Source organism: Sinocyclocheilus grahami, unplaced genomic scaffold (genome assembly GCF_001515645.1).
Source record: "Sinocyclocheilus grahami isolate Dianchi unplaced genomic scaffold, SAMN03320097.WGS_v1.1 scaffold160.1, whole genome shotgun sequence".
In the NCBI taxonomy this organism is placed as follows: domain Eukaryota; kingdom Metazoa; phylum Chordata; class Actinopteri; order Cypriniformes; family Cyprinidae; genus Sinocyclocheilus; species Sinocyclocheilus grahami.
Genome location: NW_015505339.1, coordinates 273,770 through 300,064, shown reverse-complemented (window position 1 = coordinate 300,064; position 26,295 = coordinate 273,770). Strand labels below are relative to the sequence as shown.

The window sequence follows — 26,295 nt, the reverse complement described above, 5'->3', positions numbered from 1 at the left end:
CATGTAATTACATTCAAATGACATTGAAATGTGGGTACAACAATAACCTTCTGACACTGGGCTACATTCTGTCGGTAGCTATTACAGAAGCAACTCATTAAAGCTATTGTGCATCCTAAAAATGTCACATATAGCCTTAAACACTGAAAAAGTACTAGGTCAACCTAAACCAACATTTTGAAATGTTTCACCATGGCTCTGCAAGCTAACAATGCAACCATTTGAAATAAAAGCACTAAAATGTAAGAGCTATTATAATCACACTTGACATTTTATCAAAATATAGCCCCCCCACCCCCCATAAAAAGTGAATGCATATGTGAAACAGTACATATTATGCAAAAATAAACAATGTAAATAGCAGTGTGCTACAAGTGCTAATAAACAGCCAATATGTTAATAATAGGCGTGCTAATAAGCGTCTAGATAATACTGAGAATTGACTCCTATACTAAAGTGTTACCGTTATTTATTATAATATTATTTTAATTTATTCTCATAATCATAAACACATTGGTTTGTAACTCAATTAGTATTCTTATTCTTCTAGTTATTACCCGCTAGCGGCTAATGAATCATCACATATACATAAAATAGTGGTAACACTTTATTTTAAGGTATTCTTGTTACACGTTACATGTACTTACTATCATAATAACAATAACTTATGCATAATTTTAAAAGTAACACTAATCCAAACACTAATCCTAACCTTGATTTATTATAATATTATTTTAATTTATTCTCATAATCATAAACACACTGGTTTGTAACTCAATTAGTATTCTTATTCTTCTAGTTATTACCCGCTAGCGGCTAATGAATCATCACATATACATAAAATAGTGGTAACACTTTATTTTAAGGTATTCTTGTTACACATGTTACATGTACTTACTATCATAATAACAATAACTTATGCATAATTTTAAAAGTAACACTAATCCAAACACTAATCCTAACCTTATCCATTTAAAAAGTACATGTAGTTAATTAATATTACTCAGTACTTAAATGTATAATTACACTGTAACAAGCCCTCCTTATAATAAAGTGTAACCAAAATAGCTCACATATGTGCAAGGTAAGATGGATACATGACAATGAATAGCTGATTCACTGAATTTTAAAGAACTGGGTCCAATACAAGGATATCATAATTTGTCAGGGTCTTTGAGGGTTGAAAACACTTATTATTAAATGTATAACAGAGCAAGCTTACACACTATAGGTATTCCGAGAATGTCCTCTACACTATACAGAGAAGAAAAAAAATCGTAACCTGTATTCAACCTACTGTATATACTACATGTGGAGATACATCAATCATAAGTAGTATATTTTATTTTTCGAACATATTCTCTCTTTCTGCTTAGCTGTGGCCATTACCTCCTGCTGCATTATCCTAACAGCTATATAACCCGTATCAGTATTCAGAGCATTTCTATAGGTGTAGCATTGATCGCTGCGTGCATAGGGTAGAATACATTTGCAAATAAAGCTTGATGGAAACTTAATTTCCTCAGAGATCCAGAGAAACCATGCATTACGATCGCTTGTGGAATGCAGAAACGTCGTCTTCTTACCATGCAAGGGGCGTTCCGTAGTGGGTAGAAGAAAAGTGGGCTTCGCACCTGGGCTGATCCTCGCTGACCTTTGGGCTGACTGTCGATGGCCAACAAGGCCCCTGCGGACAGAGTGATGGAGAAAAAACACCCATGAAACAAACATACACATCATATCATCTTCCCGAAGAAAAGATGAAAGATAAAAACAGACTAAAACGAGTTAGAAGCTTATTGTCAATCTTTAATAAAGATTATTTATTAACCATGTCTGCTTAAATTATTTCACTTTCTTTTTAATTTATCAAGGTTAGTACTCAACTTGGAGTCCAAACAACAAAAAGTGCTGTTTTATTTAGATAAATAGTTAATCAAGCACAAGGTTAAGATGTTTAGGTGGGGGACCTGGGGATGGACAGCTGCTTCTGAGGCTTTGGGGAATGGACGGATGGGCCCTCCATTGTGGGCCCCTTCCTGGAACCAGCTGCCAGCCGCAATCCTCTCTTCCAAATGAGCAATAGCTGCCATTGAGGAATTGACCTGGTTGAGTAGGAGAAGACAATGAGACATTTGGAGAATATTGAGAGACCTTAGAGAAAAGAATTGAGAGGGATGAAAAGAAAAAGAGAAATGCGGGCTAACAATTGTATCCCTTAGCTAAAGAGCTTAGAAGCTTTGATGAGCAATAGTCTTTGACCGTTTTTTAAATGTCTGAAGAGGCATACGAGGACAGCTGAGTGTTGCTGAGTGCAAATGAGGATATGGTTTTGAGGTAACGGAACAGAAAGCCAGGGAAGAATGTGTGTAAGAAGGCCATATTAGAAATGGCCTCAAAGCCCTTCAATCAACAGACAATTCATTCAATCCCATGCAAGGCTGCAGGGATGGCTATGACCTTCATCAAGAAACATTGGGGGAAGAAACATGGTTGCCCTCCAGCGATCCACTGCACCACAGAGGATAAATTGCCTGCTGGCATGCAACTTACAAGCTTTGCTTGAGGTTTGTACAATCCAGAATTGTGCATATAAAATGGCATGCTTCGAAGCAGTGGCTACATTCATGAAACAAATTGATTATGGGAAATGGCACGTTGATAAATAAAGACAAATTAGACTATTGAGAAAATATAAACAAGTTTTTTTTTTGTTTTTTTTACTGAAACAACCTTGCCCAAAATTGTTTTCTATAAAACAATTAAAAATAATTTAAAAAGACCTTGTGCTTCTATATCAATAGTTTATCTTAATAAATTGCATACTTGTTTACAGACCTCGGCAGGCAAATTTATGCATTCACAAATGTTTCATCTTAAAATAAAAAAAATATTTTCAGTACCAAGATAAGATATGTTTTTAAATCTTTTGGATCTGGTATTAAATCTTTAGACTAGATAGATTGATCCAAAAAAAAAAATGCATAAATAAATATATACAAATTTCATTAGTGTGAGAAAAATAAACTTAAGCACAATTAAAAAAAGTGAAAATCAGTCTAATATAATTAATCTTATATTATGACAGTTGCTTCCTAGTCAATCTGATCATGTTTTAAGAATGTTTATATACTGTGCGTCTTAATGACAACAAAACAAAAGAATGATACTGGTATTTCTATTGGGTTGAGATATAAGCTTGACATTATTTTCTTTTCCTTCAAATTAACCTTAAATAAACTTTTAAACAGAATCACAACTGCAGTGACCTGTGCGTCATTTCTTTATGTGGTCTTCAGAAGTCAGTTTTCAACAAACTTAACATTTTATTAAAGAGACAATCAAATCTTGTTGTGCAAATTAAATAAGCGGAACAGGTTTTAAAAGAGACTGATTAACAGGTTGCTAATCAATATTAATATCTGTGGTGGCATATCGAACATGAACAGTGACATTTAGCTTTGTTTTAACAATAAACAAAGCTCAGAATCCTGTTAAATCTCAAAATGCGTGTGTGTTGCCTTTCTCTTTGCACTGCAGGTGGACCCACTGAAATTTGATTACAGCTGCTGCACTGTATTGATCTGAGAGGTGTGAGGCAGGATCAGCTAATCATCCGCTGAGGGGAGATGCTGCAGCTCTGGACTCACTGCTATTAACCAGGAGAGAGTAAACACATCGACCATCATGACCACACTCGTGAGGATTAGCATGAAGAGCCATAACTGGGAAAGAGAGAGAAAGATGACAAAGAAAGAAGAAATGCTCTGCATGATTTGAATGGCACGGCATGAGATTGCAGCTTTCCGTTTTGCATTGAAAAGCTGCTGGCAGTATCTGTGCTGTGCTTGCGAAGCTGAAGGAACGGATCACTAATGAATCCTCTATGATGGAATGAAATTGCATCATACAGGATAGATTATGGCAGGTATGAAATAAAAGATCAGGACAGTGTGAGCTTCTGATCTTTATGCTAAGGGGAGTTTAGTGCAGAAATGAAGAAGCAGAGAATGATGGGAAAAGGTGGGGCAGTCAGACAGAGAAAATTACAGGAAAATAGGCTAAATGTGGCAGATGTGTCATCAGAACTGAAATCGTTCGGTGGTAAAAAGGTTTAAAAATGCAATGCAGCAGTGAAAGTCTCAGACATATACTGTCAAAAATTCAGTGAAAAAGATGGAAGTTTCAACTAAAGTGAATAAAAAGCATGAAGATTTACCTCATCCTGCTAATTTGCATATATGTGACCCTGGACCACAAAACCAGCCTTAAGTCGCATAGGTATATTTGTAGCAATAGCCAACAACACATTGTATGGGTCAAAATTATAGCTTTTTCTTTTATGCCAAAAATCATTAGGATATTAAGTAAAGATCATTTCCCATGGTAAATGTCCTACCGTAAATATAACAAAACTTAATTTTTGATTAGTAATATGCATTGCTAAGGACTTCATTTGGACAACTTTAAAGGCGATTTTCTCAATATGTAGATTTTTTTGCACCCTCAGATTTCTGTTTTCAAATAGTTGTATCTCAGCCAAATATTGTCCTATCCTAACAAACCATACATCAGTGGAAAGCGTATTTATTCAGCTTCATTCGAATTCAAAATGTGACCCTTATGACTGGTTTTGTGGTCCAGGGTCACATATCTAGTATCAGTTTCACTCTGCTACTGTTATAAGGCCAATGCCTCACAGTTAGCTTACTCAGATTTTATATTAGATGATATACAGTTATCATATTTACAAAACCCTTAGTATCAAATGAGTGCCATATAAATAGATATATATATAGATAGATAGATAGATAGATAGATAGATAGATAGATAGATAGATAGATAGATAGATAGATAGATAGATAGATAGATAGATGGATGGATGCATAAAAAAATAAAAAAATACATATTTTTATTCAGAAATGATTAATTAAATTAGTAGACATTTATATAGCAAATGAATGGACAAACAAACAAATAAATATACTATATACCCCCCCCCCCACACACACACATACCAATTTGTTTGTCTTACAGCAAATTAAGCGTGTAAAACTTAACTTGTATATACATTATTCCAAACTTAAAATATTAACACAGTTAATTATAGTATCTCTTATTTCGCTGCGAGACAAATAAATCTGTGCTTGATGTGTGTGTGTTGTCCCTCTTTTTTTTTATTTTTTTCATTTTGCGAGAAACAGTGTGTCTGTGATGACAATGACTACTGAACCACAACAACTCCCAAAATGTCCAATAAACACAACTGCTGTTATGTAATGGGCAAACACACGATGGCTTCATTAAAGAGCTGCTGTTGCCCTCCTGAGCCCCCGTCTGCTGTCTCGTCCTCCAAATGAACGGCACTAATACTCACGGCAATGTTCCCCCTCATCGTCCCCTTGTGGACAGTCAGAGTTGAAGTCACACAGCTGGCTCACATTGATCTCCCGCCCCCCTCTGCAGTGATAGCGGCCCCGGAGAGTGACGTTTTGAAAGGTTCCTGGGCGGAGAAAGACAAGAGGGCATCAGAGACACTAATTACAGAGACAGTTCCCTTGAAGGAGCCAAGGTTTAAATCCCTCAAGGGCACAACGGTGATAAAGCAGAATTTCAATCTCAGTAACTCTCAGATTCCAGGGTCACCCTTGCTTAAGATGTAACATTTGCGCAAGCAGCCCTGATCGTTAACCATTAGCCCACCTTTACCTCATTCTTCTCATACATCTTCTTTTACAACCACACATTAGGTGTAACAGGTTACTCCGAAGAGGTTTACTTTATGTCTTTCCGATAGACTTTCCGTCAAGAAAGTAAATCAGAGTGTTACATTAAAAGCCTCTGTGCAAACAAACACAAAGACATCAAGTAAATTCAGCACTTTGTGAAACTAAATGAGGCAGAAAGAAGACATAAAAGAGGCAAAGCCTCTCAGTAGTCACTTGTTTTTTATGGCTTCAATGACAGGAAAGGATACCGACAAAGGCTATCAACAAATGAAAAAAACAAAGAGCCCTTTCCTGTCCAATAAAGATACAACAGACACTCCAAAAATAGTGTTAATGTAATGAGAACTCAAGCACACCTCTAAAGAGATGACTAGGATAACATTTTAACATAAACATATACAACTTCTGCCCTTTTGTGGGACGAGATACGGATCATTTTACTATGGCACAATATATAGTTTTTCTTTTTGCATATGGAGCGCTAGCTTAACATGCTTTAGAATATGTAGGACTGAACAATGGCCCAGATAAGTAGCGTGGTGACTGGATTTATGTGAGTTGAGTCTGATAGCATCACAGCAAACACAACGAGATGTAACCGCGGTTTGCATATCTATGCAAATTGAAGACAGTCAAAGAGCTGTACAAATGGACCGGCTCACCAGGGGTTCATCATACTGCTGACAATGATAAAGAGAGTGATTGTACAGAAAGTAAAATGAGGGGAAAAACAGGCCCACTGATGTGTTTCACTTACTTCCTTAAAAAAAAAAGGGAGATGTGATTTTATCACTGGCGGCTATAGAGGCATAACACCCTTGATCTGGGTGATGACAGATGCTCATCTGAGATAATACTGCTTCACCCACTAGAAATCAAGACAAGCAGATAACTAAATGTCCAACATTGGGCTAGGATTTCCAAAATGTTTGCAGTCGATTCCAAAAAGGAATAAATTTTATATTGTTGAGGGGAGTCAATTTTAAACGGATAGTTCACCCAAAAATGAAAATTAGCCCACTATTTACTCACCCTCAAGCCATCCTAGTCGTCAGTGTTAATGTTGAGAGCAAATTTTGATTTAGTTTGAGTCATAGTCTTTTGACTAAAATGCCATTTAGTTTTAGTCATGTTTTAGTCGTCTGAATTGTTTTTAGTTTTAGTCTAGTTTTAGTCGATTAAATATCATACGATTTTAGTCGACTAAATCTACAATAAATTTAGTCGGCTAAAATCGAATGGGTTCAGTTACTCTCAAAAATTTCCAAAATCATTATATAGGTTTGATATTAAGGTTTTATCATGATAGACACAGATTTAACTGCGGTGACACACAACATGCCTTTATGTTAAAATGAAATAAAACCACTTCTCATAAAGAACAAGAACATGGTCTTCTTTTTAATGAAATACCAATGGTTATATAGGCTAATTATGCATTCTTTATATCAACTTATTTACATATTCTTCATTCTTTCAAGCAGACATATTTATTTCTATGAATAAATTTAGATTAATCTTTAGGGCTACTAAAGTTTTCAGTCAAGAGCAGTGCGTGATTTTCTGTCTTTCTTTTGTTGCTTGATTAACATCAATGACTCGGACAATAGCAACTAAATTAGGCTCCTATCCCTTTAAAACCGAATGCACAGCTGCAATGGATGCAATGGACTGATACACGTTCTCCCTACTGTTTACGTTCACTTAAGACATAATCAACTGTGTTTACGTAAATACTCGTCAAAACGGACAATTCAACATCATTTTATGTGTAATTCTCCATTCATGCGGCGCGAAAGAGTACTTGCACGCTGAGAAGCTAAATTAAATTGATTATTACGTTTTAAATATGTTTTTTTTCCTTACAAAAACGCATCGATTCGCTATAGGAGGCCTTTGTTCACCCCCCGGAGTCGTGTGAGGTAATTTTTATTATAGATGGATGCACTTTATTTCACTTCTTTTGGACTGATGCACTGCAACACCCGCTGACTGCCATTAAACAGCTTGAAAGATCAAAGACAATTTTTTATATAGCTCCGACTGGATTTATCTGAAAGAAGAAAGTCATATACACCTAGGACGCCTTGATGGTGAGTAATTCATGGGCTAATTTCATTTTTGGGTGAACTAACCCTTTAAGAGTTGGTATTAATTTTATTGGGCAAATGTTTGTTAGCTAATGCTAGTTCCAGTATTACAGATAAAAAGTTAAAAGACCAAAGTTCTGGAACTCTTGCTAGTACGTCAATGTATGATTGCAGAGATAAGGGAGATACATGAATACTGGTTTTATTTCTTCTTTTTCTGGTTCATGTACCCTTAATGTTGACCCAGTCCTGGTAATATTTATGGATTTGTGGAGTTGATTCCATCGATTGCTACCAGTTTTTATACCACAGCAAAAAAATTAAAAATAAATAAATAGAAAAATAAAATAAAATAAAAATGAATGAATGGTAAGAAAGTGTTTATATACAGTGACCGCCAGTAATATTTGCACCCTTGGTAAATATGAGCAAAAGCGGGGCTGTGAAAATAAATCTGCATTGTTTATCCTTTTGATCTTTCATTAAGAAAATAAAAAATAAAATTCTAACCTATCATTGGAGTTAAACAATTGAAAGTGTGGGGGGGGGGTGTCTTTGTGAAATCAATGCTTTCCCTAGTTCATGTTGGCCACAATTATTGGCACCCAGTTATCGCAATGTCCTTTTCCCAAGATAAAAGCTCTGAGTTTGCTCCTGTAATGTCTGAAGAGTTTGGAGAACACCTGATAAGAGATCATAGACTATTCCTTCACACAGAATCTCTCCAGATTCACAGATCCATGTTGGTGCTTCTTCTCTTCAGTTCACCCCACTAATTTTCTATAGAGTTCAGGTCAGAGGACTGGGACGGCCATGGCAAAATCTTCATTTTGTGCTCAGTGACCCATTTTTGTGTTGATTTTGATGCTTGTTTTGGATTATCGTCCTGATGGAAGATCCGACCACAACCCATTATTGTCACAATAACTTTGTCAAATGAACACACACAGAAACGAAGGGTAACAGTCTTTAAAAAAAATTCATATAAGGTAATCCACACCAGGAGGGCTGGAAACACACGTATACATCGACGAGACCCGACAAACTAAAATTGAACAGACAGGAACTTAAATACACAGGCAAATAAGGAGAATTAACAAGACACAGGTGAACTAACTCAAGTAATCAAGGGGAGACAGAAACTAGGTCAAACAATAAAAACAAGGCAGGAGAACAGAGAAACAGAAAACACAGCAACAGGGTCCATGTGGTGTGACAATTATAAGATTTCTAACAGAGGCAGTCAGGTTTGGATTTTTTTTATCAGTTGGTATTTGAAGAATCCATAGAATCCATGATGCCATACATCTGAACAAGATGTCTAGGACTTCCGGCAGGAAAAAAAAAAAAAAAAAAACAGGCCTACAACGTTAAAGATCCAGCAGTATATTTAACCGTGGACATGGGTTACTTTTTATCCCTGTTTGTACTAAAACCATCTGGTGGGTTTGCTGCCAAAAAGCTATTTTTTTTGTTTCATCTGACTATAGAAGCCAGTGCCATTTGAAGTTCCAGTCGTGTCTGACAACTGAATATGTTGGAGTTTGTTTTTGAATGAGCGAGGAGAGATTTTTTTTTTTTAGGCTTTCTGACCGCAAGATTCAACTAATCTCTTCAATTATCCAGCTGTGATCATTGGAGATTCTTTGGGCACTGACATTCTCCTTCTCACCGTGTATTAGGACTATATAGAAACACGTCCTCTTCCAGGCAGATTTGTAACATCTTTAGTTGATTGGAACCTCTTAATTATTGCCCTGATGGTGGAAATTGGGATTTCCAATGTTTTAAATCCCCAGTGCTTCCAAAGCCATTTTCTAAGTTGTGAAGCTCAACAAACTTGTTCTGCACATTAGAACTATATTCTTTGGGTTTACTCCCTGTGATGGATGATTAAGGGAATTTGGCCTTTGTATTCCTCATATTTATAATTAATGTGGAACTGAAAGTCATGGCTGGACAATTTCATGATCCTAGTCACCCTGGTGTGGTAAAAAATGTAAATATGAATGGGAATATAAAAATGTAAGGGGGTCTGAATACTTTCCGTACCCACTGTATATTACTCATAATAATTTCTATGGGTGCCAATAATTGTGGCCAACATGCTTTGGAGAAAAAAAAAAACATTTATTTCATCATGACATTTTCTCACTTCAATGAAAGGTTAGAATTTGTGTGATGTTTTTGAAAGAAAGATAAAAAAAGATCAATGATGCAGATTGTAATGTTTTTTTTCCACACTTGTCAAATGTTATTTAGAATTAAAATGAATGTATGCTATAGTTTAAATTTATATTAAATGCAGTTTGTTAAACTTAAGACTGTACTCTTTTAAAGTACACTAATGTGGCCTTTTATTTCATTAATATTATGAAGTACATATTCAATACAATTAAGTGCACTTCTTTTTCACAATGAAACAAGGTCTTTACTCTACAAATACAATTTTTGAAACAAATTAGATTCTGTTTTCCCACCCGTTTCATTACACTATTCACTATTGCACTAGATTAACTTACATTAACACCTGCAAAACCAAACGAGGCAATGAGCCTGGGTAGCGCTAAACACTGTAATTCAGGGAACTTGGTTGAAATTTTTATAACTGTTCACAGAATTCACATTGATCAGCCACTGAATGGGTGTGTGGGTGAATGGATGTATCAACCTCGGTGTCTATGGTAGTTGTGGTCCTGAATCATAATTCCAAGTAAAAGAGATGCTGAGTGAACATTGTACTTAGACGGGATGAGATTTATTTTTTTTTTTTTTTGATACAAGTTTTTTTTAAAGAGTCCGTTTACTCTCTTTCAGTCTTGCTTGATGACACATCGGCTAGGGATGGATTTTCTATAACCCATCTGACTCCCTTTCATTTGTCTCTTAGTACTACATCAAATTGTGACTTGCAACTGCAAACACATTTACACGCGTTGAGGGAAAACCATCAGTTCATGAAAATGGCATAGCAATTAATAGCCCTGCTTCACATCTCAGCATGGCAGCCTTGCTAAAGAAAAAAATACTAATAGTCTTTTTAATCAAACGCTCTGTGTGTATGGCAAGTAAAGAAAAAGAGCAGAAACAAAAGTCGATGAGGTGTTAATACACCAATCTGCCCTGATGCAGCTAGGCTTTGTGATGAAAGAACAAAGATGTGATGGATATGTCGGACTAATGTCGTTGTGCGAGTACAAAAATTATTTAATTATTGTTCGGCAGACATTTGACAGCCAGCCGTAACAGTGAGTCATACCACTAGCGGGCAAACATTCATATCAGTGAGCTGAAGGCTAAGCTAAGATAAAAGATGCTCGATCTGTCACTACACATGGGGAAAAAGCTTAATGACCATCATGAAGGTTCACAAGCTCTGCGGCACAAATGCTAACCCTTGTAAACACTGCATGGAGGATGTGCTGAAACATGAGTCACCAAGAATCAGGTTCTGAAGTATTGTTTCCAGAAAGATCCTTCAAGGTTCAGTCACACATTTCATGCACACCATATGATCGAGTAAATGTTTGCTTTCGTAATCATTAATACAAATTTAATATATTGCCGCATGCTGTGAGTCCTGAGAACATTGTATTAAAAGGCTGTTTCCTTCCAAAAGCTCCAGATTAACTGGGTTGCATTTCTAGAAGAATTCTGGAGAGGCTTTTAACTTTTGCTTTTTTTCAATAAAATATATACAGTGTGTAGGTGAATAATGCTTTAAATTATGTATGCACTATTGCACTATTATTTCTGGTTACTTACTATTATTAATTGAAAGTGTTTAAATATCATACTTCTTGTTTTCAGTTTACTATTTGTGAAACATGAATCTGATTATTTGACTATTTAAAACAATAAATATGTACATAAATACACACACATTGTAATTTATATTCATAATATAAGTTTCCTGCGTTATAAACCAACTTCTACAATGCAGATCTGGCAATTCTTTAAGAATTATTTCAGGTGTTGATTCATGATTTGTTCTGATTTGTGAAATTAATGATTCATTTTCTCAATCAGTCACAAGAACTAAGAGATAACTGTCAAACGAATATGTCCCGAACAACTCTGCAATAGATCTGATTAAGCAAACTGCAAGTCACTTTTGGACACATCAAAAGTACTAAAAGGTTCAGGAAAATCATGTTCTTCTCATCCTGCCAATCACAGTAAGGGTTTAATAACTGCACATGTATTTCTCTTTATTTCTGTTATGTATTAAAAAGCATATTACCTTCATTAATTAAGTAGTCCAAGGGGAATTTAGATTTTAGATCTCATGCCTGAGCCCTTGATCATGCACAGCAAGTCAATCTGTTTACCCTCATCTTATTGAATTATATGAACTAATTATTTGAAAAGGTCAACTTCACTTTGATTTATTTCCTATCAAAGCGCAACTTATGTTAGTTGGGGCAGTCCAAGCCAATGTGTTTGATCTGCAGGGAAAGGCGTAAAGTTAATGCCCTTGAATTACACCTGACTCTCCCTTAGGACAACAGACGGAATGGGGGGCATCTATTTAGGAGCTCAATGAACTGTTCAGACCCACACTTGATTGGCTGAGGTAATGCCTTGGCATCATTTGTCTTTTTCAGATTATTCCACAACGCCTGTGGGGCTAAAGCATGCAATTAAATAACTGGTTCATTTTCTTTGACTATTTTTTGGGGACGTTGTGGGGCTGCTGCATTAGAGGAGGAGACAAATCAAAGAGGACAAGCCAGTGAGGAAGACAAAGTGAGCTGATACGCCAAAGCTCTTATTGCTAAAAGACGGTATGTGTTCCTGTAAGACAAAAATAAAAGCCAGAGCACGTATGTTAGAACTGCCACCCCTTGCTCACAGTGTATCTACTTCTCTACTGACCTCTAAATGTTTGCAACTGTGTAGTTCGTAAGGCCATAAACACTCTACTCCAATGTTTCCCAAAACACTTTTCTAGGAGGGACCCCAAGGCTACACACTTTTGAACTCTTGCTAATCAAACACATCTGAAAAAAAAAACTCATCAGCTCACTAGTAGAGACTCCAAGACCTGAAATTAATGGGTCAGATAAGTGTGACATTCAAAATGTGTACTGTTGAGCTGCCTCCAAAAACAGGGTTGGTAAACACTGCTCTGTGCAAGCATGTAAATTCCGACACAAATGCTTGGCCGATACATGCAAGTTTGAGATTACATTGTACATTCTTGCATTCCTGTTGCAATTTCAAACCTCAGTTGTCCAATTATCCAGATTATTTAACTATTATTAAGTTGACCATGTAGCTTCAAACTTTTGTTCATCAGTGAGAGTAATTGACCTGAAAAGGAAACTTAAAATGCTGATAATGCACTGCGTATTTGCGTTATGAATTCTGACATATTTCGAAAAATACACGGACCATATCAGTCTGATTCTTGAACAAATCATTCAGACTAGTTTTGGGAACTGGATCAACTGATTAATTGAAACAATCAGACACTTATGACTGATTTGTTCACCAACGGAGACTGTTATCTCTCTAAAGAAAGCCAAAAAAAGATATTCACCATTTTTTTTATTACTTTAATCTCAAATAATTTCACACAGAATTTCACAATGGAACTTGCTGAATTCGACTGACAGAAGGCTACAGTTAATTACATCAGATAATGTAACTAAATCTTGGCTAATTAGCTTTGGTGAGTTGGTCAGTAACACTTTAAATCAAGGGTGCCAGACTCAGCTCCTGGTGGGCCACTGTCATGCAGAAATTGGCTTCAACTCTAAATAAATGTACCTGAACCAGCTAATAAAGGTCTTCAGGATTACCAAAAAACTAGAGGTTGGTGTTGAAACAGGGATGGAACTAAACTCTGCAGGACTGCGGCCCTCCATGAGATGAGTTTGGCTGCCTTGGTTCAAATCATAATAAAGAATGTCTGATATCAGCTGATGTAAAGGACATGATTTTAAATCAGTCCTGGTCCTGAAGGGCCAATGTCCTGCAGAGTTTAGCTCCAACCGGACCCAACACACTTGCCTGGAAGTTTCTAGTAATACTGAAGACCTTGATTAGTTGGTGAAGTGTGGTTAATTAGGATTTGAGTGAAACTCTGCAGGATAGTGGCCCTCCAGGCCCAGAACTCCACATCAGAAGACATCCAAATATTTACAGACAACATTAGTGACTATGCAACTGGTGAGTCGTCTAACAACTTTTACCTCAAAATAAAATTTCACTTCTAGAGATTAGCTTTTTTGTTGTCTTTTTATCCTCATTCCAAATGATCAGAAAAGAGGAAACCAACAATAAAACAGGAGAAAGTAATAAATTATGACTATATTACTATACTATATAGTAGTACAACACATGTGAACAGTAGCCTACTTTTTTATCAGTTCATCAGTAATATTCAGGAAATAATAGATATTGAATGGATGTTTGAACTTATTTGCATGTTTTTTTGCATTCCAAATGATCAGGAAAAGAGGAAATCAACAGTAAAACAGGAGAAAGTAGTAAATTATTACTATATTACTGTGCCATAGTAAAATGCATGTGCCTATTTTTTTTATCAGTTGACCAGCTATCTGCCGAATCAGGTATCTAGGTGACACAGTTTATAGTTCTTGAGAGTATGGTACATCTCATTGCATGGCACAGCGCACAGACCTACCCCACTCTGACTGCAACGTGTACCGTGGCCACTCCCACCTCTTTGGGGCACTGGATCCAGAGCGCTCTGACTGGATCCAAAGAGCTAGTGCTAATTCCAGCCCTATTTATCCTACCCCTGCTGCCTCTACCTCTAAGACAAAGTGAGCTGATACGCCAAAGCTCTTATTGCTAAAAGACGGTATGTGTTCCTGTAAGACAAAAATAAAAGCCAGAGCACGTATGTTAGAACTGCCACCCCTTGCTCACAGTGTATCTACTTCTCTACTGACCTCTAAATGTTTGCAACTGTGTAGTTCGTAAGGCCATAAACACTCTACTCCAATGTTTCCCAAAACACTTTTCTAGGAGGGACCCCAAGGCTACACACTTTTGAACTCTTGCTAATCAAACACATCTGAAAAAAAAAACTCATCAGCTCACTAGTAGAGACTCCAAGACCTGAAATTAATGGGTCAGATAAGTGTGACATTCAAAATGTGTACTGTTGAGCTGCCTCCAAAAACAGGGTTGGTAAACACTGCTCTGTGCAAGCATGTAAATTCCGACACAAATGCTTGGCCGATACATGCAAGTTTGAGATTACATTGTACATTCTTGCATTCCTGTTGCAATTTCAAACCTCAGTTGTCCAATTATCCAGATTATTTAACTATTATTAAGTTGACCATGTAGCTTCAAACTTTTGTTCATCAGTGAGAGTAATTGACCTGAAAAGGAAACTTAAAATGCTGATAATGCACTGCGTATTTGCGTTATGAATTCTGACATATTTCGAAAAATACACGGACCATATCAGTCTGATTCTTGAACAAATCATTCAGACTAGTTTTGGGAACTGGATCAACTGATTAATTGAAACAATCAGACACTTATGACTGATTTGTTCACCAATGGAGACTGTTATCTCTCTAAAGAAAGCCAAAAAAAGATATTCACCATTTTTTTTATTACTTTAATCTCAAATAATTTCACACAGAATTTCACAATGGAACTTGCTGAATTCGACTGACAGAAGGCTACAGTTAATTACATCAGATAATGTAACTAAATCTTGGCTAATTAGCTTTGGTGAGTTGGTCAGTAACACTTTAAATCAAGGGTGCCAGACTCAGCTCCTGGTGGGCCACTGTCATGCAGAAATTGGCTTCAACTCTAAATAAATGTACCTGAACCAGCTAATAAAGGTCTTCAGGATTACCAAAAAACTAGAGGTTGGTGTTGAAACAGGGATGGAACTAAACTCTGCAGGACTGCGGCCCTCCATGAGATGAGTTTGGCTGCCTTGGTTCAAATCATAATAAAGAATGTCTGATATCAGCTGATGTAAAGGACATGATTTTAAATCAGTCCTGGTCCTGAAGGGCCAATGTCCTGCAGAGTTTAGCTCCAACCGGACCCAACACACTTGCCTGGAAGTTTCTAGTAATACTGAAGACCTTGATTAGTTGGTGAAGTGTGGTTAATTAGGATTTGAGTGAAACTCTGCAGGATAGTGGCCCTCCAGGCCCAGAACTCCACATCAGAAGACATCCAAATATTTACAGACAACATTAGTGACTATGCAACTGGTGAGTCGTCTAACAACTTTTACCTCAAAATAAAATTTCACTTCTAGAGATTAGCTTTTTTGTTGTCTTTTTATCCTCATTCCAAATGATCAGAAAAGAGGAAACCAACAATAAAACAGGAGAAAGTAATAAATTATGACTATATTACTATACTATATAGTAGTACAACACATGTGAACAGTAGCCTACTTTTTTATCAGTTCATCAGTAATATTCAGGAAATAATAGATATTGAATGGATGTTTGAACTTATTTGCATGTTTTTTTGCATTCCAAATGATCAGGAAAAGAGGAAATCAACAGTAAAACAGGAGAAAGTAGTAAATTATTACTATATTACTGTGCCATAGTAAAATGCATGTGCCTATTTTTTTTATCAGTTGACCAGCTATCTGCCGAATCAGGTATCTAGGTGACACAGTTTATAGTTCTTGAGAGTATGGTACATCTCATTGCATGGCACAGCGCACAGACCTACCCCACTCTGACTGCAACGTGTACCGTGGCCACTCCCACCTCTTTGGGGCACTGGATCCAGAGCGCTCTGACTGGATCCAAAGAGCTAGTGCTAATTCCAGCCCTATTTATCCTACCCCTGCTGCCTCTACCTCTAGCAACAGCTCTCCTATGGACAATACGACCACGTCCACCGCTGCCACCCCCATCCTCGTTGAGCAAAGGGTCGAAATGATCACTTGTTTGTGCTTCGTGAACACTCTCGCCTTGCACGGCGGCACCATTTCGCTGCAAAGATGTACCGGGAGAAGCATGATGATTAGACAACCGATCGTCATTTCTAAAAGGCAAATATTCCCCTTCAGAGTCAGAATCGGCGAATTACATTTGCAACACATCCTCACGGTACAACTTTTTATTAGCCATTTGGCGATTTTCTCTCACAAATCTCACAATTTACTTGCACGCTATCAACTGAACTGCTTCCGCATCAATGACACGATAGCTCACTTGCTCTGCTATTTCCTCAAACACTTTGAATAGGAATGTGACGCAATTTTGGTCTAGAATCGAAGAACTACATGTCTGCCATCTAGTGGTAGGGAATACAAATGAGATATTACACCATATTAGGAACTACACTCTATTTTATTAATGATGACGTCTTGTCGCAATTTTAAGACTTTGGCGCTTAGAGTGTTAAGTGCTATAATCAGGTCCCCGGTGCATCTACCAACCAAGGAAACGATTAACCCAGTAACTTTGTTTTGGGAAGCCTTTTTCTGCAAGCGTCTGAGAAAACTTGGTGACGTGGCAAAGGGATCTCATTATAATATTACCGCCCCGTGTACCAGCTCTAATGCCATGGCGAAAGTTTGAGCAAAACATGCTAACTGTTCTGTCTTTGGCGGCACAGACGAGCACAGAACACTGTTTAGAGTCCCAGTCTCAGAGGAGACGAGAGCAGAGGATTTATTGATTTATTTACTCTATATTGCTGCTGCCACTCAGATCTAAAATAAACATGCTATTTATTTCCCAGCTGTTTACCTTCACAGACATAACTGACTGTTTTTTGCAACACGTGTGTTTTTAATGTAAACCTGTGTGTGAATGAAAACTTCGTTTAGTACTCACATGCTGTGACAGCCGCTTTCTGTCCGTGTGCTTCGGATGTGTGCTCTCAGAGAACCGTATATCAGAAGTTTAAACTCATATGGTTTAAAACACATGATTTCAGCGCGATAAACATGATAATCAGAACCAAAACAGATGTTTTTAGCAGGTACGAGCTGTAATGGCGCAGCTATATTCTGGAAAAGGAGATGGGAAGCAGCAGCCCATTTGCATTTAAAGAGACAGGCCCGAAAAACAGCGTGTTTCTGCTTCCACTCAAAATAGGCATTTTCAAAATGATATAATAAATGATCTGTGGAGTATTTTGAGCTGAAACTTCACAGACACATTCTGGGGACACCAGATACTTATATTACATATTGTAAAAAGGGGCATAATATGTCTTCTTTAAATCATGTTACCCTATCTTTTCAATGTTTTTATAACTCTCTTTTGCAGACATCTTTTTCTTTTTTCCCTTGCTATGGCCACTGTTGAATTGTAGCCGTGGCCATCTGAAAATGTGCTTTAACTAGGTCTTTTTTTTTTGTGGAGGCATGGCTGACAAGTAACAAACAATGTCAAACCCTGAGGCTACACTATCACAGGATATAGAAAGTCTCACATGGCAGTCCCATGTTTGAGACCAGGTCAAGAAAGGCCATGCAGAAGGTATCACACAGGCCAGTGTCTTTATATCAAAGGATGCCCAAGCGAGATGGGAGGCAAGTCTGTCTGCTTCATTACATCTTGGAAGCATAAAGCCCCTTTGATTCCATGGTGGCCTCGTTCCTTGATGCTACCCTAGTGCATGGCAAAGCTGGACAGTCACATTACAGCTCAAACTGCTGCCTTTCAAAAATGATTGAGAAAGAGACTCCAGAGATTAAAGCAAACAGGCTTGGATATTTCAGAGATGGTTGGGAGAGTAGATTTATGATGCTCTCTGGCAGTGTGACGTTAGTATGAAGCTATTGATGAGAAGTGCTGATTATAGAAGAACAGTCAGATTCAACTTTAATAGAAAGAGTTAATTCAATAATGACAATACTGTCATCATTTGCATACCTTCATTCCAAACCATATGATTTTATATTTGTCAAACGGAGAATTTTTGATTAGTGTACGTCATTTTTTTTCATGTAACTACAATTAAAATGTGAGTTATTATTCAATAAAAATCTTTCAACTAAGTGAGCTGAAACATTAAATCATTCAGACCAAATGAACTGAAAAAGAGACAGAAAAGAGTTTGAAAAGTTATTCCTAAAAAATAAATAAATGCCCTAACATTTTCTTTTCATTTCAGGTTATTTCACAAGTTCCTTAAGTGTGGTAACTTTAATAATTTTACAATGTGCTATCTTTCTATCAAAGGACATATATGTAAGTGCCTTCTACACAGCCTGACCTTTCTCCTGGAAAAACATTAAACGCAGATCTTCTGGAAATCTCTAATGTATGTTAGCTCAGCAATGATCCACTCTGTCAATGGCAGACTTTCTAAATGTCTCTATGAAGAACCTGAGGCAAAAGAGGTTAATAAATGCAGACCTTTATTTGGTATGTGATGGGAAAATTTTCCACTGAGGTAAATGTGATGAAATTTGCTTCTGAAATAATCAGAAGAGGTGAGCTGTGTGTTTGTGTGAACACATGTTGATGCCCAAACACTTCCATCATTATTAGATTATGTTACTTTAGTAGAGCTCTTGGTTGTCTTTGAGTCGCTCATGTCACTTACAACCAGCTAACAGCAAATGTCAGACTATTGCCCTTGCTGTGTCTTATGCAATTTTGCAGCTCCTAATAAAGTTAACAGTCAATTGGCCGCTATCCCCATTTTATTCACTCTCCAAAGCCAAATTTTACTCATATTTGTTACTTGGCAAGTGTTCATTTTGGATCCAGGGCATAGTTGTTAATGTTTGTGGATGCAGCAAAAAGTTGTTGAAGGAGGGAAGACACAGTAGTCACAGCAATAGATTTTAACCTGATTCTACCCGATCGATCAATCAATCAATCAATCAATCAATCAATCAAATCACATGACAAAACAATTGCAGCCCTAAGGCAATTACTAAGCCTATAGGCAAGCGAGTATTTACCCTAAACTGTGGTTGTTTACTGACTCGTCCTGTATTCTTGGACATAATTAGCTACAAAGTTAACCTAACTTTATTGCTAGTACCACATTGCCAGATTTTTGCCTCTGACAAAATTGCATTATTTATGACCCCTTAAAAATTCTAATTTGGTTTATAGACCACTGCATTGAGACATGCAAGGAGAAAGGTAATCACTTCTAAACAGTATACTTAAGTGTGAACTGAATGTAATTTTTTTCAGACACACAAAAATGAAAAGTTGCTGTTAATTTACTCTGTAACACTTTAGAATAGGGAACCCATATTCACTATTGATTCAGAGTTTTCCCTCAGAAAACTCCTAATATGCTTAATTAGATATTTTTAATAAGATAATTAAAACTTAATGTTTAATAAGATAGTTGTTAAGATTAGGTATTGGGTCACATTAAGGGATCTAAAATATGGTTGTGCAGATAAGGCATTAATATATATAAGTATGTTGTATAAGTGCTTTATAAGTACTAATAAACAGCCAATATTCTAGTAATATGCATGCTAATAAAAAACTAGGTAATAGTGAGAATAGGTCCTTAAAATAAAGTGTTACCATTTACTCATCCTCAGGTCATCCAAAATGTAGGTGGCTTGTATTCTTCGGTAGAATAGTAAAGACGATTTTTAGGTGAAACCGTTGTCCTTGGTGATTCATACACTGCATGTTTGTGATTGCCGGTTCTCAGTGCATTCAGGACTGTCTGGTGCACAGACTTCCTCCATTGCATAATGACGTATGCATGGGCATATTCTCACACATCGATGATGCTGTTTGTTTACAACAGAGAGTAAGGACTCGTGTGCAGACCTTCACCAACAGTACCAACATCTAAAGCTCACAACATAAAAGTTTCAGTGGCTGAGAACTGAGAAACAAAAACTGAGAGAGATGGAGGAAGCAGACGCAGCGGCATCCGGCATCCAGCATCCAGGATATGCACAGGTAAGTACAATTTTGACAAACAATAAAACACACACGTCCTCACTCTCTGTTGTAAACAAGCAGAGTCAGCTCAAGTGTGTTCTTGGTCATCTCTCTCAGTTCCTGGTCGGAGTATGAACAAATAGGGTTGTGTATAAAATTCCTCTTTTACATCAAAATCATCAGTCATTGTAACATTATGCTGTGAGATAAGACATTGGTACTGCTGGTGAAGGTCTGCACATGAGTCCTTACTCTCCATTGTAAACAATCAGTATCAGCTTGCATGAGTCATTCTGAGAACCGTATGCCCATGCTATGGATTAAAGATAATAAAGTTGTAAATCATGTTCAGTTTCTTGAACAGACCGATTGTTTCTCTTCATAAGACCTCAATGTATCATCAGGAGCCATTGGTATTAATTTGGTCTTGCTGGAGTTTTATTTTATTTATTTATTTTTTGACTCTCAAAGGCAGGCAGCCACAGACATGCAGTGTATAAGTCACCAAAAACAATGGTTTCACCTAACAATCTTTATTACTGTTTTATTGAAGAAAAAAGTAATCTTAGATAAGTGAGGATGAGTAAATTAACAGCAACTATCCATTTAATTGCATGCTATTATTTATTTATGTATTTGTTTGTTTGTTTGCTGGTGAAGGTCTGCACACATGTCCTTACTCTCCACTGTAAACAATCAGCAATTGACCTTAAGAATGCTTTTAAAAAATTTTTTTGATCCACTTAAGTTAAAACTTAAGCACATCTCATTTAAAATTACTTTTATTGTCTTCATAATATGGTTAATGTGTACTGCCAAATGTACTGGAAATTGCATGTATGGTAAACTAAAACTAATGTTAATGTCATTTGTATTCAAATTTGTATGTCATGCGTTTAAAAATGTTTGTAATTACACATTTATAATGACGAAGGTGCGATTTTAATATTAACTTCAAATGTAATACAATTATAATCTAGTGTTTTACATGTGCTTTAGTATGTCAGTTGAACACTTCAAAGTAAGTGTACTTCTTTAAAGCATCCCAAAAGATTATTAAAACATAAACTTTAAAGTAAAGCTCTTAATTCAACATTACTACAAAGTGCACTTTTTTTAAAAGTCTACTTAAGGTTGAACTTACATGCAATACAATTAAGTGCACTTGTTTTTTCAGAAGGGATAATCTGATTCAGTCTGCTCTGGCATCTGATATTGAGCATCATCACTAATGATTGTCATCATCATCATCATCTTCAGGACATCATCAGCACTAAAGATACTGTTTTGATAGATCTAGATTTTCTTAATCAAATCAACAAATCAATATAATTCTCTTTAAACATATCTTGACAAGCTGTCCCCTGAGAAAGACTCAAGATTCCTCCTTTGAGCCTTTGAGCACACATCCCTCAGCACACCATAGTCTGACTAGAGAAGCACTAAGCGTCATCCCCACTGGACTTTTCCTGGGATTCACATTCTTGCCTCTCGCCCGCTCACGGCACAGCTCATTTCACTCACTCAGTCTCGCAGGCCTGAATGATTGATGGTTTGGGGAAAGGCTTGGCACACCTCCACGGTCCATCCCAGGCTGTAAAGCAGCAAGCATCACCATGTTAGACCCTGACAGCTGCACAGCTTAATGGGGAAGGATATAGACTGGGAAGCATGAGGCTGCTGGTGCAAGCCCCTATGGGTCCCAGCTGCTATAATAAATGAATGAATGGATGCAGCCTATTTTCTTGAATGGCTGATGACAAAATAAGCACGCCTTGAGGGAAATTGAGTTGTTTGTCCACATGTGCTCCCAGTATATTCAGAAATCAATATTCATGTTGTCATCTTTCAGAATTTCACTTGCATGATTAAAAGAGGAACCACATGTTGACGAGACAGTAATAATTGTGAGACATTTTTGCCACTTTTTAAATTATTAATTCACTAAGATGAAATAAACTACTGTAATAACACTCATAACATTAGATAGTTTAGGCAAATAGAACTAAATGGACACAGGGGATAAAAAAACAATATCAACACGTATATCAAACAAAAATTCACAACGCATTTGAATTCTGTGATCTGATCTCTCTCCCTCTCTCTCTATATATATATATATATATGTATATATATTATTTTGTATTATTATAAATGGTAAAACTGATCTAATATGATTCTGCTTGTTGCACCACATGACTAAACAAAAGTTTTTTTTAATAATTTTTATAATAACAATTATAATATTTTAATTATTAAAATATTAACATCAATCATTAATAATTAGTGTTTTACTGTTAAAATAGTATTTATTTTTTTCTAAGAAATCTTACTATAAAATTGTGTTAATCTAAAAGAGAAAGAGCCTTAAAATCTTATAAATTTCTACTCCTACTTAAAATTTGTTTCTATTTGTATTTGATGATATATATTTTTTTCTTTTTATATAGATATAATTATCATGCTAACCAGAAGAGGTGTAAACATTATATAAATCACATTTTGTAATGCATTGTCGTCTTAGAAATTGTTTAATCAAATAATAAAACAAATAAAATAATAGTAATAATAACACTTCAAGAAACGTTTTAATTAATGTTGTGGTGCATCCATCAAGTAAAAAAAAAGAAGGAAAAAAAGTATGGTCTTATACAGTACACTAATATTTAACAAATAAATAAATAGACGCAACAAAAAGAAAGATACTACGTGACCAGTAATCTTTCTAACCTTTCAACTAAATTTGCTATTTACTGTCTTAATACTCAGTGCATTCAAACAAGTTAATTAGAGAAGCATCTTATATAAGCGATCGTAAAATGAATCGATGCAGGGACACTTTCTCTGAAGTCATCTGGCTCACAGTGAGAGATGATGGGAAACTGAACACCTTCACTTTGCACTCACAGTATGGCACTGCAGTGGTCGTTCACTAGGCTATTTCGCAAGAAAAAAGGGAGAGGATCACTCAAAGAATATAAATGGACCTCATCAAACCTCTGCAGAACTCGGTTCAGCCTGCTAGACACATTTTTATGATAGTGGTGTAATCAAAATCAGGTTTGCCGGAGGGAGCAAAAAGCAGATGACTCAGACAGCAACAAACAGGGAGTGAGTTAACGTTTTATGATTGGATGATCTACACCTTCGCGTTGTCTTGAGTCTGAGGTGATGGCAGCGCTCATTGTAGCTCTGCTGGGATAAGGTGACAGCGCTTTTGAATGCAAATATTTTGTTGCTGAATGTTTGCACCATGAGCGGTGTATATGCAACATAACCAAAAATATCTGTTTTCATTTATAAATCAAGCATCACTCTTACTATTGCATGCTCATATTTTGAACAAACAACTGCATGACATTTAGCCACACACTGTAACTCAGGAGAGATGTGCTGTTATTTTCTAGGTGACCAAATATCCAACAGGCTTACCTTTCGAATTATTATTATTATTATTTACAGATTAATATCTCACATTTGCTTCTTTTCTTTTTTTGCAACCACTCACATTTTCTCCAGAAAAGATAAAAACTGTTTTGGTCTTATATTGTCTTACGTTAGTTCCAGATCATTTAGTAAAGCTGATATGCCAAAAACAAAGTAAAAAGGGTCACATTTAGAGCTCTTTTGATTACAGCAATTACTTCATTTCATTAAAGGAAAATTTCAAGCCTTATCAAGCACATCTCTCTTGCACACAGACACACACACACACAAATACACACACACACACACAAACACAGAATCCTCAGCTTTGCAAATCAGTACGTCAAGTGAGCGCGTTTACGGGTGGCAGGTAATTCGAGCTCTAGTGGCAGGTGCTTCAGGAAGGCAAGCTACGCTGTAAAGCATGTCAATCTGCTAATGTCTATTATGGCAAGCGGGGGTGGATTAGAGCTAGAGAGAACAGGGCATTTAGCAGCAAGAACAGAGGAACACGGCGTGCCTCAGGATGAGAACAGCCTGTCTAACGGAGTGACCCCCGGAGGGATTTGTTTGGGCAGACGCAAAAAACTGGGCTACTGAACTACACAGCCCTGAAACAATTAGAGATCTGTCTGCCTCTGAATTTGCATGACAAGCAGCGTTCTGTTCCCTGCGGTCAGACATGGGCAATTTCCCCGCCAGTTATTGAATCAGGAAGCAAGGAGCAGAAAAAAGAGCACATTAAAAAAAAGGAGCAAGAGGAAAAATTCAAGTTGCTGCCATTGATCTAAAAAGCATGAATGCTCTATAGTAAATGTTGTAGTTCAAATGAGGAAGTGGCACGAGGCAGTTGCTCTCCTTACATAGGTTGAGTGTTAGAAAAAAATACATTCAGTACACTCATACAAAGATTTGAAGTGAGGCAAATGCATTGCTTCTTGGCATCAAACACATATTACATTTGTTCTACTTTTGATTAAAAAGATTACAACACTATTTACAAAAAACAAAAACAAAATAATGTATAATGTAACTATTTTTGTACTTTGCCAATAAGTCGAAAATCACAGACACATTTGCATTGCAATATTCTGCCCTGAAATCATTCGCAGTATTTTATATTCAAAGTTTATGACTTTATGAGGTTTTACAGAAATGAAACAGACTGCAGTCTCATTTTGAGTTCTGCCCTCTAAAAATAAAAAAGAAACAATAAACCATTTTCTCTTTTTATTGTAGTTATCTTGTTAAAGCAGAAGATAAAAAAAAACAAAAAAAAAAAACAATCACATAACCTGTCACTCTTTGAAAATTATTACTTAGTCAAGGACTAGTTATACACTATGCAACATTATCGGTTAAAATTTTGGGTGGTTTATAATATATATATATATATATATATTACGGGTTTATATAAACCATATGTAAACCATTATAATACCATAATTATATTTCCCAATATTATATTTATATATATATATTACGGGTTTTCTCCTTTTTTGATCAAATAAATGCAGCCTTGGTGAGCATATATGAGACTTCTTTCAAAAACATTTTAAAAAATGGCAGCAGAAAGTACTAAAGTAAAAACTGCAGAAAAGTTTTTGTTTAAAAAAAGCATATACAACAAAAGAAATCTTGAATCAAAAAGTAAGCATATTTTTGGTGATTGATTTTGGACTTTGAAATACAAATCCAAACTTTCACAGCCATATTAAATCACATCAAAAACTTTTGTTCCTACTAGCATGAAAAAAATAGATTAAAAAATTGTAGTAATAAGCAAACCAGAAACTGAAACATTTACAGATTGTGAAACACTCACGTATGGTGCAGTTGGTGGTGAAGTGGGGGTCATAGGTTGCTGTCTCCATGTCGCCGGGCTGGTTGTAGCTGGAAGAAATCCTGAAGGGTTTGCTCCGGGCCCCCAAGCTGAGGTGTACCACCGCCCAGCTGAAAAGGAGAGAGAGAACCAGCAGGATGAGCACCAGAACCAAGCACCAGGGCCGATGCAGTGCCCTCAGTGGGCTGTAGGAGGTCAGGGTGGCCCCTGGGAGACCGTCCCCAGTTTGGGTCAGTTCAGCAGTCTCTGGAGATCTGATGGAGGGAGACGTCTGGCCGTCTGACACCAAACCATCCCCCTCTGCCATTTTAGGGTTATCCTCTGCCGCCATATCGCACAT

The 26,295-nt window shown here is 36.6% G+C and overlaps 1 protein-coding gene across 1 annotated transcript in view; it reads right to left on the bottom strand.

The window, feature by feature from the left end:
- The window catches only part of LOC107592843 (leukocyte tyrosine kinase receptor-like), an 87,712-nt gene extending 61,417 nt beyond the window's left edge, over positions 1-26,295 (bottom strand). Inside the window, exons 1-4 of the mRNA XM_016282410.1 lie at positions 25,938-26,295; positions 5,379-5,504; positions 1,971-2,105; positions 1,587-1,687 (exon numbers count right to left, since the gene is read on the bottom strand). Of these exons, the coding sequence (XP_016137896.1) occupies positions 1,587-1,687; positions 1,971-2,105; positions 5,379-5,504; positions 25,938-26,295 (720 nt within the window). The remainder of the gene's footprint in view (positions 1-1,586; positions 1,688-1,970; positions 2,106-5,378; positions 5,505-25,937) is intronic.